Genomic DNA, 16,291 nt, shown 5'->3' with positions numbered 1-16,291 from the left:
AAAGCCCAAGTGCTTCAAAACAGTGAGCTGCTGTCCTATTTGACGATGCTGAGACAACACAGTTGGAATACAGAACATTCTTCATTGATGTTTTGAGGTCATTGTTAATTGATGCTTTGCTTTCATTAGGAAACTGTTTGAAGCACTGGAAGTAAAGCCTCAGTTCATAGCAGCTACATGTTAATTACACGCAGTTGCTGACACCCCTGAGACAGGAGAGGCTACTGGCTCACAAAGGCTACTTTCTGACAAGTGTGATTGATAATGTACACACACTCACACGTAGAATTGTTTTGTTGTCATAAGCAAACGGTTTTAAGGGTGTTAACAGATGTTTACCATGTACTCAAACATAGTCAGGTGGTAGCCTGGTGAAAGAAAAGGCTACTTTGCTCTGACGCGTGAATTCTGTTTGTGTATTGTGTGCCTTTGTACACAGGTGTACTTACTACATACTACTGACAAGGGGGTTTTGGCTCTGATTGGGTTTTCTAGTGTCATGGAAGCAGTAACTGGATTTGTGCGTCAATGTTGAAGTTTTACTCTTCTACAAAATACAGTTTTTTGTCTTGTTAAAAGAAATGTTTTTCTCCTGGCCTCCTTTGTTTTGAAAATTCTATGTTAGTAATTTTGGTAGTCGGTCCGGCTGCATGAATTCATTTGAATGAATCCATGTACAGAAATAGCTTCATTTTCTGTTGGATGGGTACACAAAGTATGCAGAGGCTTTATAACTTAATAGTGTGAGACCTACTGAAAAAATTAAGCTGAGATCGCAAAATGCTGCAAATACTTGATGTGAAAAACTCAAATTGCTTCAACATGGTCATGTTGGTTTAACATGGGTTACTTTTGTACACATCACATAAGAGAAAAACTTATAATCTACATGAAAAAGTTGTGTTATTTGAACAAATAAGGATTGAGTCGACAACACAAATAAATATTTTTTGGTAAACATCATTTTAATGTGTGCAACCGATGTACATATTTTTTTCATGTAAATTGAACAGACTTTTTTTTCCAGTGCAGTCACTCTGGGTAAGATGACCATGCACTCCCAAACAAACAAACAGGAGAAAGAACAAACAAATCCACACACACAACCTGCAGCCAGTAAACTGCTGTACTTCTTCCTACCTCATATGTGAACCTGTCAATCACAGCATCATCAAGGAGCCGTACGGCTTTCATGAAACCTTAGAAGGGAGAGAATTACTGGCACTTTTCCAGTGTGGAGAAGCAGCAGCAGTTGTGGTCTGACATCGGTCCTGCTTGTGTTGTGGAGTTGTGCTGATGAGCGTGTGAGGTACGCCAGTCCAGGGTCCACACTACAGCCCGGCCACGCCGCGCTGGCTGTAGTGTGGACCCTGGCCAGCAGCCGAGGCACTGATCATCCCGCCAGGATGAAAACCTTGTTAGAGGACAGTTCTTCTGGTCCAGGAGCTGGACCTGCCTCGTGTCTGTCTGTGTGGCAGCCACGACCTCACTCTCTGATGCTAGCACAGTAGGAGGACTGGGGGAAATTTGCTTGTTGTCCTGGGTCCTCGCAGTCAAGACCGTCATCTGGAAGAGCAACAAACAGCAGATAGGTCAGTTGGTACGTCCCGGCCCATGACCCAGGACAGGTGGACCAGGTGGGTCAGGGCACTCCCACTTGTCTGGAGGAGTGACAGTGATGGTCTGCGCCGTGAACTCATCATCGAAGTACCGCGTGTCCATCTCTGACGTGACTTGTGGTCTGAAGAGTGGGGTGAGCTGGGGGGCAGCAGAGCAGATTTACAGAGTGGACACACACTGTCCTTGATAGAAGACCTCAACTCATTCCTCTCAAAGTGGACCAAAGGAAATTCAGCTCTTCTCCAGTTCACATTTATCAGTTAGCTGGAGGAGGGCACTGTTCCCTCTCTGGTCCCCTTCAGTCCTCTTTCTGTTCACACCATCTGGAGCTCAGCCCTCGATGGCTTTGGACTATGGGTCACGTTCACTTGGAACAAGATGGCTGCTGCTGCACGATCTGTCTACGCAAGCCTGGATGGCGATAAAACCAAGTGAACCCGAGGTCTCTGCGTTCATCATGCACAGTTACCTTAACAACTGTTGACGAGCTCGTTACTGCTTGGTTATCAAATTGGCCTCTTTCTATTTTAAACCTGGGGCCCCAGACCAGGCATTGGACCAGGGCCAAAATAGCATCTCACTGGTTACATCTAAACTTTGACTTCCTGTGTCACTCAGAGCTCATTTAGTTTCTACTTGGATTGCATGTGATTTTTCCTTGGAGTGGGTTTCCCTCCACTGAAACAGCCGCCTGGTGTGCTCAGACTTTCTAGTCACGATTGTGAACCAGACAAGAAGCAGAGCAACGATTCCAACATGCATTTACTTCCAGTTGCAGATCTGTTTGGAGTCGTGTCTTTATGACGGAGGGGCTGCACTTGCTGTGAGGTGAAGTAGTAGTGCAGCAGTCATAGAGGACTGAACTACAAACGTATCACAACTGAACAGAATAAGAATAATTCTAAATTGATATGAATCTATTATCATTTCTATTGGAATAAATATTCGTAGTTTACTCTTTAAGAAAGGAAGGCTTACAGTTCATTGCATGTCACCCGATTTAAGAAAGCTAGAACCTTTTCTCCTCTGGTAGCATGTTTTTACCAAGCAGCTACCGTTCCAGAAATATTGGCTCACAAAAGCAGAAAAGCCACTGTACCAGGGGTGTGCCCCCCCCCCCCAATAAAAGGTTTCAGCTTAGATCCTCAAAATGAAGGTGCCACAGACCCCTAATACCCCCACCACCACCACCACCGCCATGTTTGAGGCAGGTTTTTCTCAGGCAGTAATTCACTATTATGGCGTTTGTTTTCCAGTGTGGGAGTTCATGCACAACAGCTGAGGTCAAAGAAAAAAATCTAGTGAAAACACTTCTGAGCACAGTAAAGTACAAAATGAACACATCACAATGAAATGTAACACTACTAGTACGCAGAAATACTGCACTGAAATATCCACTGCAACAAACAAGGGACTGCATGAATTTAAGATGTGCTTGATGAGAATCAAGGCAGATGAAACGTTCCTTCGCTCTGCCATCGCTAACGACTCATCTTGGCGAAGCCTGTTGACATGGACAAGTGCCTGGTACCACACCTGAAACCCTCTCTGGAGCGCGGAGCTGAATTCTAAGGGATGTAGATTTCACTATCGTACAGCAACTGCACACTTCAACGACAGGAGGATTTAAAAGAAGGAAATGTGGCAGAAAATTCAACAACCTTTTCACAGTCAAAGCCTATAAACTAATCCTGCAGTGGCAGCGGCGGCCATGTTGGTGTCTGATCAAATCATACTTCTACTGTTTCATAGTGATTGTGTTTTTCCATCATTTATAACCTCATATCTGTTCAATCTTTATGTCCGGCTACTCTACACACTCTCCTGCACAGGTGGGGTTGATTTATCTTCAAGGGGTGTGGTTTCAGCTGTGGGGGGTGGCGCTGCCACTGGGGCTACAACCAGTGGTACCTTCTCTTTCACCGGTGAGGTGGAAAGTGTCCTACCAAAACTGGCAGGGGCAGGGGGGTCCTCAACCGATGAGGAGGCGGGAGGCGGGCCGAAGCTGCGGGCGATCTCGTCAAACGTCTTTCCCTTGGTCTCTGGGACTTTTAGGAAGGTGAAGATGAAGAAGAAGATGAGAAAGCCAGTGAAGATGAGGAAGACCCAATGCTCTAATAGCTCCTGAGGACAGAGAGAGACACCCATTAAAATGTTAGAAGCAAGACAGAGAGGAAAACCAGCAAGAGGGTTAGGGTTAACCCAAGAACCTCACCACTAATTTGGGGAAGCTCATTCCAACCAGGAAGTTAGATGTCCAATTGCAGCAGCCAGCCACAGCCATAGCTGCTGGGCGAGGTCCCTGGGAGAAGAGCTCAGCAACAATGAACCATGGGATTGGCCCAGGGCCCAGTCCAAACATGGCAACGAAGAGCATGACAGCCAAGATGGCCACGTAGCTCATGGCAGGGTTGCTCTTCTGCTCACATGGATGGAAAGACAGAGACATGAGACATTGCCACTGAATTGTGTTCTGCATCTGTGTGCATGAGTGCTCAACTCACCAGCAAGAGTGCCACAGTCATTAGCAGAGCACTGACTGCCATTCCCCCAAGACCCAGGAGGTGCAGAGTCCTTCGTCCCGCCTTCTCCACCAGGAAGAGCTATTGGACCAAGACAAGGAGGACTGATTTCTCTGTCAGCAGCAAGATCCTTCTGACCTGCTCCTTCACATTTATTGAATTAGTCTTATGGTTCTCAGTGGTCTGCTGGTTCCACTCCATCAACCTGCAGGAGAAGAACTGCCTACATATGTCTGTGTAGGTTCTCATTCATCCAGGTCATCGTAGATCGAAGCGAAGTAAAATCTGGTCAACTGGACGTAAGTTTATCTTGAAGACGTTTCACCTCTCATCCGAGAGGCTTCTTCAGTTCGAGTGAAGAGTGTGGAAACTCCAGCTAATAAACCTATGTGGGAGTGGTCAGTGCTATTGTGGTGGAAACGACCCTCCCGAGACTCACCTGGCCTCTCCAAACGACAGTCGTTGTGCGGTGTCAGGGAGTTTCAGGGGTGGTCGTTAGGGGGTTTCACCGACCACTCAGGTGCTAATGGGCTGTGCTGGCATCAGCCGTTCCACATGGGTCTTTCAGCTGAACTCTTTGGGGAAGCTTTGAAAGGACTTGGTTGTAAATAGGTGAAAGGAAATGTCAAGTGAAATGTCGTTATTGTCTTTGAACAGAGGAGGTGGACTGCGACATTTCCTTTCACCTATTTACAACCAAGTCCTTTCAAAGCTTCCCCAAAGAGTTCAGCTGAAAGACCCATGTGGAACGGCTGATGCCAGCACAGCCCATTAGCATCTGAGTGGTCGGTGAAACCCCCTAACGACCACCCCTGAAACTCCCTGACACCGCACAACGACTGTCGTTTGGAGAGGCCAGGTGAGTCTCGGGGAGGGTCGTTTCCACCACAATAGCACTGACCACTCCCACATAGGTTTATAAGCTGGAGTTTCACACTCTTCACTAGAACTGAAGAAGCCTCTCGATGAGAGGTGAAACGTCTTCAAGATAAACTTACGTCAGTTGACCAGATTTTACTTCGCTTCGAACTGCCTACATAGCATCGTCAAGGTGAGTTCCAAGATTACTGGACTTCCCATTCGTTCCCTGACAGCTGTGTGTGAGCAGCAGGTCCACAGCATGGCTGCCCAGATCCTGAAGGACCCCTCCCATGCTCTCTTCCCGGCATTCGAGAGGCTGCCATCTGGTCCCAGACTCCGGTGTCTGCATGACCCAGAGGAGGAGATCCCCTTGTCCCCCAGGCTGTCCTCCTCCTGAACTCTGACCTCCCTGCACTCTGACCCCTGGTACCACCCACAAGACCGCCACTGGCCACTTGTCCTACACCGAGTGTATGCCTGTACTTCCTGTATGTGCTGCAGCTGTATTTATACTCTATTCATGCTACGATTCATCCTGTACAGACCACAATATTTGCAAAGTACTTAGTACAATAATGTAAATATACTACTTATCTATTGTGCACTACTACTTCTGTCATGCCCTTACAAGGTAACTGTTGCTAACTCTGGGACGTATAGATCGTTCCACTGCACTTCGTCACCGATTGTATGTTGTTGTGGAACCCACTGTACCGCTCTCTGCTACCACGATTGCCCTCCCACAGGGATAAAGATAGTTTTCTGAATCTGAATCTTTATGAATTGTTGGACATGTCATCACACTCAGCTTCAGACACACCAGGTCAGGTCCCCCCCCCCAAACTGACGCTGATTTATGGTGTGCTTCAGGCGTTAGTCAACCGAAATCATAAGTCAAGGTCAGACCTGGATAATGTGGTTGGGAATCAACCCACTTGATCTGTAAGGGGGCACAGTGCCAACTAGTGTTCCAATGGACGTACCATTGCCATTAAATGGGTTCTTCCTTGTTCATGTATCCTGTGTCTCAAACCAACTGCACTTTACTCACAGAAACAACAGTGAAGATGGTGTTGACGATGCCTGCGCCAATGGTGGCGTAGATGGGTTGCTTCACACCAGCACTTTCAAAGATCCCGGTGGAGTAGTAGAACACCTGAGGAACACAATGCAGAGGGAGAGAGGACACCAAAACGTTACCGATTCAGTGACATGCTAACTGTATTTAACACCCTTCATATCATTTACCAACACAGAGCTGGTTGTTCCTCCCTCCTCCCCTCCACCTTGCTGGCCACTCTGGGTAACATCAACTAGGCCTACACCCATGGGTGATTGATTGTTTACTGACAACTTAAGGTTAAATAACGATTGATTTCCTGCAACTCAAAGCACATGTAAAGCAGTTAGCAAACAGTTTGACAGGTAATCCTGAAGAAGAACCGATCATCCAACCAAGAGTTCAGGGGCTCTGAACTGGCCTTGATTGTCCAACTAAACTGCAGTGGAAGCTGCACTCTTGACTCGGTCTGTGGTGTGGACCAGGGTGGTGAGGCAATAACAGTAAAATATGCTACCAACACATCAAACCCACTAGAACCAGTTACTGCAGCTGGTACCTGGGACTGACCTTCCTCTGGTTCTGGTTTGAGGTAATAAATAAATTCAGTCTCACGCTTCAACAATTTGGTAACATTGAGTTCTATAAGTGTGTGTGTGTGTGTGGTGTGTGTGTGTGTGTGTGTGTGTGTGTGTGTGTGTGTGTGTATGTGTGTGAAAGAACTGGTAGCAGAGACCAGGTCTCTCCTGGACTGGCTTCTCTGCATGGCTCCCTGTCAAATTCAGAACAGAATTTAAAATTCTTCTTCTACTATAAAAGTCCTCACAACCAGGCTCCTTCATCCCTGACAGAGCTCCTAGTCCCCTATGATCCAGCTAGAACCCTTCACTCCCAGGATGCAGGGTTCCTGCTGGTTCCTAGAGTTCTAACAGTAGATGGAGCCAGAGCCTTCAGCTATCAGGCTCCCCTCCTGTGGAACCGTCTCCCAGTTCCAGTCCCAGGACCAAGACCCCTCTCTAGGTTTAAGAGCAGACTTAAGACCTCCTTGTTGATCAGGCTTATAGTCAGGACTGCTTAGGCTGGCCCTTAGACTGCTGCTATAGGTTCAGACTGCTGGATCTCCCATGATGCACTGGCTTCTCTCTCCTCCTCCTGTCCTCAGACGTGTTACTAACTCCTCTTCTTCTCCCCTCATCCCAGATCCTGGTGCTGCTGGAGGAGGCTGCAGACCTGAAGAGGCTCCAGCTGCCACCTGTAGCTCCCACCTGCTCACGTCCCCGTCTGTCCATCAGTCTCTCCTCCTCTCTTTCTCTCTTTCCCTCTCTCTCCTTCTGTCTCTGTCTTCCTCCATTCTCTGTCTTTGTCTCTGTCCATCAGTCTCTCCTCCTTTCTCTCTCTCTTTATCTCTGTCCCTGTCTTTCCTTCAGTCTCTCTGTCTTCCTCCATTCTCTGTCTTTGTCTCTGTCCATCAGTCTCTCCTCCTTTCTCTCCCTCTTTATCTCTGTCCCTCTCTTTCCTTCTGTCTCTCTGTCTTCCTCCATTCTCTGTCTTTGTCTCTGTCCTGCTCTCCTGCTCTCTCTCAGTCCCCACTGATCCTGGATCTGCTCCACCTTCCTGCCTGATGGAAAATTGTTGGGTGGACGTTCATTGAAGGAGGGAGGTGCTGGACCTGCTCTACTTGGAGTAGAAGAGTCAGGACAGAATTTGGTTGGGGTTTGGCACCGTACAAATAAACCTGACTTGACTTGAAAGAGAGGGAGACACTCACAGCATTGATGCCTGCCAGCTGCTGAGACAACTGCAGCATGACGGCGATGAGGAGGGGCTGGCGATATGCTGCTGAGCGGAACAGTTCCGGAATGGTCACCTTCTTCTCCAGGGCCATCTTGGCACTTTCCTCCTTCATCTCCTGCAGGTCTTTACTGACATCATCCGAACCGCAGAGACGCACCAACACTTTAAAAACCATTCACACAAACACTCTGTAAATCTGGTGCAGCCCACTAGAACCTTTAACACATGGACAGATTCTTGATACTAGGGAAGGTCTCAGACCCTCGTTTGCTGACATCTTGTCACAGTATCAATACAAGATACAGCTCCAACCCACTGGAGGCAGTACCATCATCAATAAAAGCAGTGGTATTGTCACTAGTTGCAGGAGTATCTTTGGTAGTATTTGTGCTAGAAGCAGCAGTAAAACTATAGTCCAACTCAGTAGTTGCAGCAATGACTAGCACTGTAGTCCTGGTGTGTACCTTTACGTGCCTGCTCCTCCTGGTTGAGGTTGATAAGCAGGAAGCGGGGGCTCTCAGGGCAGAAGGGCAGCAGGATACACTGCAGCACAGCGGGGGCTATTGTGAGGGCCAACAGCAGGGGCCACAGCTGCTGAGAGCCCAGGAGAGCCTCCAGACCACAGATCTACACAGTAAGATAGGGTTAAACACTATCTATAAATTCTTGTAAAACTAATCTAATCTATGCCATATTAGGAGTGCGAAGTTCTCACCTGAGCTATCAGGATGCCCACCACCACCCCAAGCTGGTGCAGGGTTCCAAAGGCCCCTCTGAGGGGCGTGGGTGACACCTCGCCCACATACATGGGAGTCAAGCCGGTAAAGAAACCACAGAACAGGCCAATGACGAGGCGACCGGCAATCACCATCTCATAGGACGAACAGATGGTGGAGAAACCCATGAGGAGGCCACCAATCACGGCCAGACAGTTGACCAGAGACATGGAGCGACGCCTGGAATGCAGGACCAGCCCAGAACCAGACCAGGAACAATCATAGCCCAGAGGAATGTCAGATGAAATCTTACAATCTCTAAACTGATGCATACCACAGAAAGCAAGTGAAGGAGGAAGGATGGTGTAATCCTAGTCTGACGTTCTGGAAATCTGAACCCTAATCATCACCATCATCATCTCATCACCAGATGGAACAGGAAGAGTGGTGTGGTGCTGGCTCAAACAAAGAAGTAACAACTGTGGGGAACTTTGGAGGCATCTTGTGAAAATCTAAACTCCATCTAGAGTGGTGGCGCTACGACTGAAGCACACCGGTGTAGTAATACTGTTATACAGATACTTTTAAACCTCACTTGAAAATATTATTTGTTTTTTGTGTGTAAATGATCGAACAAATTAACAAGTTTCCTTCCCCACCTGCCAAATCGGTTTGCCATGAAGCCCACGCTGAAAGAGCCCACCATGCCGCCAACACTAAAGATGGAAACAGTGATGCTCCAGACGATGGTGCAGACCCCTGGGCTGATGGCCTCGCCGTAGCGCTCCAACCAAGTATCATTGAAGAAGGATCTGAGTTTCTGGAGTTGGAGAGAGAGTTGCAATCCAAATGAACAGACAAGCAAATGAACAAACAAATGTGTCAACAGGTTTGACCTCTGTTTTATTTGTCCGTTTTTAGACACAGAAATGCTTCATTCGTAATGAATATGTAAATACAGCAGAATTGTTTGGGTGTTATTGATGTGAAGGTATGGAACATCACGTGGAGGAGCCTCCGTGGAGGAGCCTCCGTGGAGGAGCTTCCGTGGAGGGGCCTCCGTGGAGGAGCCTCCGTGGAGGAGCCTGATCAGATCTCTTCCTCTGCTCTCATTTCTTAGGGGTTCTTGGGATTTCTTTGACGTGTTAAGACTGAGAGCAGCTCACACCAGGAACGCAGTCCCCTACCTGCTCTGGAGCGTTGATGACTCCAGTGTTGTAACCAAACTGCAGAGAGCCGATGACGGCGGTGGCCAGAGAGAACAGCAGGTAACCTGTGACCTGTTTTTCCTGGAGAGGGAGAAAGAAGAAACAGACAAAGTTAACACAAAGTCTGGGCTCGTAAAGGGATTTTTAATGATGGACACCATGAAGGTCAGTGGTTGATAGACATAACTTTCCTGTGTACGGACAACTAACAAGCGTGTACGGACAACTAACAAGCTCTTTTAGTGATTCATTCATTCATGTCTGAGCAACTGCATCAACCAAAAATAAAGAAATATAACATAAATATGTAAATTCTGTATCCTTTATTTCATAAAATAATCACACAATTCAAACAATATATTTGATAAAAAGCTGATATAGACACCAAGCTTCCCTGACTGAGGAAGAGTTCCCTGTCATTTACATGACGGCGCAATGAAGAAGCCACCACCGCTCTCATGACGCTCGTCTGAGTCTCAGAGGAAGCGTCACCGTCCTCAAGGGGACGTCTGATGCTCATCAAGCTTCATGCTCACAGGAAATAAAGAGTTTGCACTGGTGACCAGTCCAGTCAGGCCACTGATGATGGGGGACTGGTCATACTGGGAATGCATCATTTCATTTTACTCAGGTTACATCATCACATTTTGCTGAATGCTGAACGACAGCGTGTTCATTCACATTTATCGCATGAACACGCACACACATGTGCATGTCTGTAAGTATGTCCACATACACACATGTACGGTGCCCCAGTCCCTGGGACCCACTGCCTATCCCAGCAGCCTTCCCCCTGGACAGGTCACCAGTCCATGGCAGGGCCAACACATAGAGACAGACAACCATTGGCTCTCCCAGCCACGCCTACGGTCAATTTAGAGTCTGTATTAACCTGGTCCCTCTTGATGTCTTTGGACTGTGGAGGAAGCCGGAGCACCGGAGAGAACCCGTGAGGGTTTTCTATATTTTCATGCAGGTGTTGGGTAACTCAAGTCAAAATGACTTCAGCAGGATTTGGACTTTTCACCCCTGGAAGATAACACATAAATCACTCTGGAATACTTCCTGGTTTGGTTGCCACACCTCTGGATGAGGTATTGACTTACCTGCCGTCAAGTTTCTATTTTCAAATCTATCGACTGAATCAAAAGAACGTTGGCTCTGCAGAGATACGTTGCTGGGCTTTGACATGAACCTCTTCAGCACACAACTCTGCAGAGGAAGCAATGCTAATTCATCCAGATCCCCCACATTTACAGCCTCCAGGCCCCTCATCTTAGCAAAGCCAGATGATCACAATCACCAGACACACAATGACAGCCCTGAAGGAAGCTAACATTAAAGAACCACCATGAACAGGAAACAAACTGGTCCAAGGAAAACAAAGACCCTTCTAGCTGATGTTTGGGTCAGCTCCCTCCACCTCCATCGTCCACGACCACAGATCTTCTTACCACTTTGTTGCGGCTCTTGGACGTGGCCGCCTCCGCATCCTCCAGGCTGCTCTGGCTGGGGGAGCCGAACACATTCATCGGCTCCTCTTCCTCCTGTTCTCGCATCTTCAGACCGTTGGCCACAGCCTGGATTGCTCGCATCCATTCCTCTCTAGGAGCACGTGAACATGCCGGCCTCAAACAAATGAACCGAGTTTCATTATTACCACATTCTTCAGTCCTTCTTACCTCTCGTCATTGCTGTCCACGTGAAAGGTGCATTCAATGACAGTGGTCCACTGCAGGCAACGGATGACAAACGTGTTGGGTCGGGGTTTTTCAGTCTTCATGAGCTGGCATTCTGGGCGGGAGAAAACCCAAGCGACATGAATGATTGATGCATGAATGACACAAACGTCTGATGTCCAGACGGGTTAGCGACTCCTGCGTCAGCACCACAGCCCAGGACCACCTGCTGGGCTTCCATCACCATCAACCAGTGTGCCAGGCCAGTGCAGTGCTGCTGTTTTAGAGGAACCTTCCAAACACAGGGCTTCCTCTGACGCCGTTTGTTCATCCACACCGCCAAGCCTCCACCAATGAAGGTGCACCAGGACTGGACATCCTCCAGCATGGTTTAAAGCAGGTGGAACAGAATCAGCTGATTTATGCCTGCCAGTCACCATTGTGGTCAGCACTGCAGCAGCTGGACACCAAACCTGCTGGGATCACCAACAGGTTGTGACTGGCTGAGTGGCTCATGAGCTGTTGCTCAAATCGACTCAGTGGGACGTGACAGAGTGCTGACTGGCACCCCGGCAAGGCAAAGCTCTCCTCCCTGCAGATGAGCCACAGGTTGGGGGACCAGTTGGGGTCAAAAAGGAGCCAAGTCTGATTTGTGTGTCAGCAGGCTGGGACGGCCTGAGTGGCTGTGGGTGTGGAGTTGTTCAGCAGTGGCAGACCTCACGCAGCTTTACAAGGTTCCCTTGACTCAACTCTCAATATCTACAGGCATCAAATCCACTGGGATTTTTTAATGGATGAGAGTTTCATGGCGTTCGTGACGTTGAATTCCAACAGTTTTTTAAACTGGGAAACCCTACGTGTGTAACGACCCAGGAATAATTCCTGTGTGGATGCATGGACTCGGCAGAGGTGTTTTACCTGCATCAGCGCTGTCCCACACAAGGTGGTGACAGCTGGGTTCCACTTTTTCATTTTGGTTTTCTGTGTTTCTGGAGAGGTCTCTCGCCTTACATTTCAGAGAGTTTGTGTTGTCCAATCACAGTGGAGGAGGGGCAGGACAAATGCTGCAAGACCAACCCCCCCTCTGGACACATATGAGCGCTGCACAACAACAAATGGCAGCTTGAACCAGACAACTGCAGCAGCAACAGACGCTACCAAAGACCCGTGACTTGGAATCACAGCAAGTTGCTGCTGACCAGCGACATGAGAAAATACCCAGGTTTTTGTCCGAGTGAGGGTTTTACTTATCTTGAGGTCTTAGACACCTGCGCCGCTGCTGGGAGCAGATTGACATGAAAGCAGAACTCACTGAATAGTGGGAACAATTGTTGACGTCTCCCCTGGAAAAATATCGAGCAACTGATCAAAACAAATTGCGCCTCCCCTTCAACGGTCTGTCTAACTCCTAAACTGATGATCTGACGCACTCTTGAAGGACCTCGATCCCAAGAAAAGCTCCACACTGGCCTGCTGGTTTTACTTGATGACAGCATCGTATCAGCATGTTGTTGGGTGGTCAACAGCACCAGGGGTTCATTCAGGGCACAGCCTGTCTGTGGACCGTCAGCTCTCTCTCAGAGCTCCTCTTACCGTCGTGGTCGTATCCCCTGGTATTTTCGTCTGTCTCCAGAAACAGTTTCAAAGTTCCCACTTATCTGACAGAAAATCCCAACTCTCTCTTTGTTTGAAAAGGAGACTAAATGTTCTCCACCAGCCAGTCGTCTGAACCACTGCTGAATAAAAGAAGGACAGAGGAGCATTCAAGTTTCGTTGCACCTCGGCTGCCCAGGTTTGGGTCTTCCGTTCCACCCCTAGATTGGATTCCATCTAAACTGAAGTAAAAACATCCAACTAACTGGAGGCACAATGAGAACCAAAATGTTCAACATCTAAACAACTGACCTGCCAGGGAGAAGTTGTTGAGAGGTGGCCAAGTCCGATCGCTCAGTTCCGGCTTCTCCTTGTAACCGATGAAGGAGCCGTCACTCTTGAGGATAAAGTACCTCCGCCGCCACGTCTTGATGTACTCACCTGAGGAAGACAAATGAGCAGAGAGATGTCTCATGAAACTTGGTGCGGTAAACAGGACCACACTGAGCTCACCAGTCTCCCTCTGCTGGACTGAGCGAGCAGCGTTTGTACCTCGTACTTTTTACCTCGTTTGTGGAGCCAGCCCTCTCTGACCACATGGACTTCATTCATGGTGAGGAAGGAGGGTCAGGAGCAGGAGGGTGGGAGGGACGGTTGCTTTCTCTCTGGATCGACCAAGTCACAGTGATCAGATGTGAAGAGCACCTGCTGAACAGAGCAGACACGCGCATGAAGACAGGCCAAAGTCAAACTTGGTTCCAGCCAGGAGCCACGCTACACAGCAACCAACAGTTCCAACCATTTCATGACGGTACATGACATGCTGTACACACAGTGCACCTGTAAAATGAGGCGAACGCCATCCAACACTGTCATCCTCACCACGTACAGCCTTGAGTCTGACGTTCTGAGCTTCAATCATTGCACAGATCAGGGCCACAGTGGCTGATAGGAGAGCTGGTCGACTATGAGTTGGAGTCCTGCTCTGAGTAGCAGGAACTGGAGCCTCTAACTCCTGTGCTAGTGTGGACGGAGCAGAACTCCTCTGTTCACAGGGGAGTTCTGCTCTTCTCCATGAGTCTGTGCGTTGGCACCAGAACAGACAAGGAGCCAAAAGTAATTGTTTACTATCATTTCATCAAGCAAAGACTCATAAAATGGTAAGAACATGTTAACGCAGTAGCGATTGTGGTCATTTTACACACCACAGTGATTCAGCATCACAGGTTAAACCATGTGAACGCTCCTCTGCATCAGTTCACCTTGACTCAACGCCACTATCAATGACGGAGAGTGCAGGTGGCACCCAGGAGTTGTTCTTACGTTGTCCATGACAACAGGAACCATCCAGTCGCGTGCTCACCAATGAAAGTGTGGTAAATGCTGGCTTTCTGCCGTTGATCAGGGTCTAGTTTAGCGTTCATTTCTCCAGCTGAACGTTCTCTCCTCCTGACAACAACCAGCTGGCCTCCACGCTTCCGTCCCTTCTCAGGACCAGAACTTATCCCACATGTATCTGGTTACCCGCCAACCGGTTCTTCTCTCTCTCTTTTTTTAAACAATGAGCACATTTTTCGTCACACTCCTGAGGCTCGAGGACGAAGCTCGTTCAAGCTCACTGCAGTACATGTACCTTCATATACTGCAGTATTTACGGCTCGGACATCAGTGAGGTTGCCACATGTCATTCAGGTATTTACTGCTGAACCTTCGCGAAGCGCCAACGCTCGAAGGAGGAGAGCGCCAAGGTTGTTGACTGTCAGTCACCGGGACCCCACATTCCTGCTCCAGTGCCTTGTTACTGAGGGAACTTTAGCCATGCTAGTGCCGAGGTGACGTCGGCAAAGAACGAGTACCGTCGATATGTCCGGAACTTGAAGCCCCTCGACGAACCTCCACCGCCGATATGAACCCGAAACAAACAGAAGACAACGCACTTACCAAGGACTTTATCCCACGATGCTCTGTCTCAGGAGTTTGGACAGGCCACATCGAGACCAGGCCGCCCTGTGGTGATGGGTCACGCAACACCGAGTGCGCGCCGAACTCACAGAGCGATCTCCGCGTCGGTGCGCCTACAGCTTTCCAACAATCACGTGACCGATGCGTGAACTGCGTCGACTCAACCCAACTGTGCTCATAGGGAAGCGCATCCGTCAACAGGACGCAACTGCTGAAACGATGTAGTTCTTCCTCGTGGACGTCTCTGAGGATCGTGGAGCAGCTCCAGGGGGACGCCAGCTCTCTGCCCTGTGGGACCATTTTGATGTCCTGTCGGACAACAAGGTGTTTATTCCATCTCCTTGTTTCACCCAGTTCCTCTCAGATTTTCGACTTGTCTTGTTCCATTCCAATTCCAGTTCATTTCAAGGTAGCTCTTAGTTCACTGTTCACGTTATTTGTTTGCAGGAGAAATGTGGCATTTGTTCCTCCTTCCTTCCTGAGGCCAATGAAGTTCCCTGGGAGAAACTCAGGCATGCAGCCATCCTCTGACTTTCTCACAGTTGCTTTGTGGATCATTAATTCGGAATCAGTAACTATTATTGATTTATTCTCCACTTCATGTTTAACCATCCAGCTTCCAGGAAGCAGATGCTGGATGAGGCTCTGCTGAATTTCATCCTGAAGGACTGCCAGCCCCTCAGCACTGTTGAGAGTGAAGGGTTCAGGGAACTGGTTCAGGTCCTTGAGCCTCATGTTTGCCAACCAGAAAGGTTTGTGTGGAGATGATCTAAAGCAGTAGTTGATATCTCCAGTTTATTTCATCTTGAATTTCAATGTATTGATTTACTCTGGGTGTCATTTTCAGACCATCAAACAAACGGTGGCCAAAAAGTACCAGGAGGAACGGGAAGGAGTGAAAAAGGAAGTCCAGCTGCCATGTGGACATCTGTGGACAGGGAGGCTCCCTTGGCTCTGACCTGTCACTGCGTTCGTGAGAATGAATGTGTTGGGAGTGCAAGACTTTCCACCAAGTCACCCTGCTGACAGTTTGGCCCCAGTCCAAAGAGGCATGATGGAGGACTGGGCCATCACCAACAAAGTGAAGTGTCTAGTGACCGACGCAGCACCAGACATGACAGCATCCACTAGACAGCTCCAAATTCACCACTCAGTCTGCACTGCACATCGTCTGAATCTAGGAGTCAGAAAATCCTGTGATCAGACCCACACTTCCATCATCAGATACAAAGCCAGGAACACTGTCACACACTTGAGATCAAGCACTACAGCCAAG

The 16,291-nt window shown here is 48.5% G+C and overlaps 1 protein-coding gene across 3 annotated transcripts; it reads right to left on the bottom strand.

The window, feature by feature from the left end:
* Positions 1-985: 985 nt before the first annotated feature.
* On the bottom strand, positions 986-15,883 carry LOC147260834 (solute carrier family 2, facilitated glucose transporter member 1-like). Of its 3 annotated transcripts, none has more exons than XM_086205106.1 (15): positions 14,995-15,883; positions 13,620-13,761; positions 13,366-13,494; positions 11,464-11,575; positions 11,236-11,386; positions 9,761-9,862; positions 9,233-9,393; positions 8,573-8,813; positions 8,322-8,484; positions 7,832-8,019; positions 6,055-6,159; positions 4,125-4,223; positions 3,836-4,039; positions 3,532-3,744; positions 986-1,566 (listed from the first exon to the last, which is right to left on the bottom strand). In XM_086205106.1, exons 2-15 carry the CDS (start codon positions 13,663-13,665, stop codon positions 1,216-1,218), a joined length of 2,265 nt encoding a protein of 754 aa, XP_086061232.1. In that variant the 5' UTR covers positions 13,666-13,761; positions 14,995-15,883; the 3' UTR covers positions 986-1,215. The 3 variants fall into 3 exon arrangements, with proteins under 3 accessions (XP_086061232.1, XP_086061233.1, XP_086061234.1); XM_086205107.1 differs by having other exon boundaries at positions 13,620-13,758; positions 14,995-15,091; XM_086205108.1 differs by having other exon boundaries at positions 1,348-1,566; positions 3,567-3,744; positions 14,995-15,878.
* Positions 15,884-16,291: the final 408 nt, after the last annotated feature.

This window comes from Aulostomus chinensis, chromosome 5 (genome assembly GCF_037954235.1).
Source record: "Aulostomus chinensis isolate RoL2024-O1b breed Wild chromosome 5, RoL_Achi_v1.0, whole genome shotgun sequence".
Lineage (NCBI taxonomy): Eukaryota > Metazoa > Chordata > Actinopteri > Syngnathiformes > Aulostomidae > Aulostomus > Aulostomus chinensis.
This window is presented reverse-complemented; position numbering and strand designations above follow the sequence as displayed.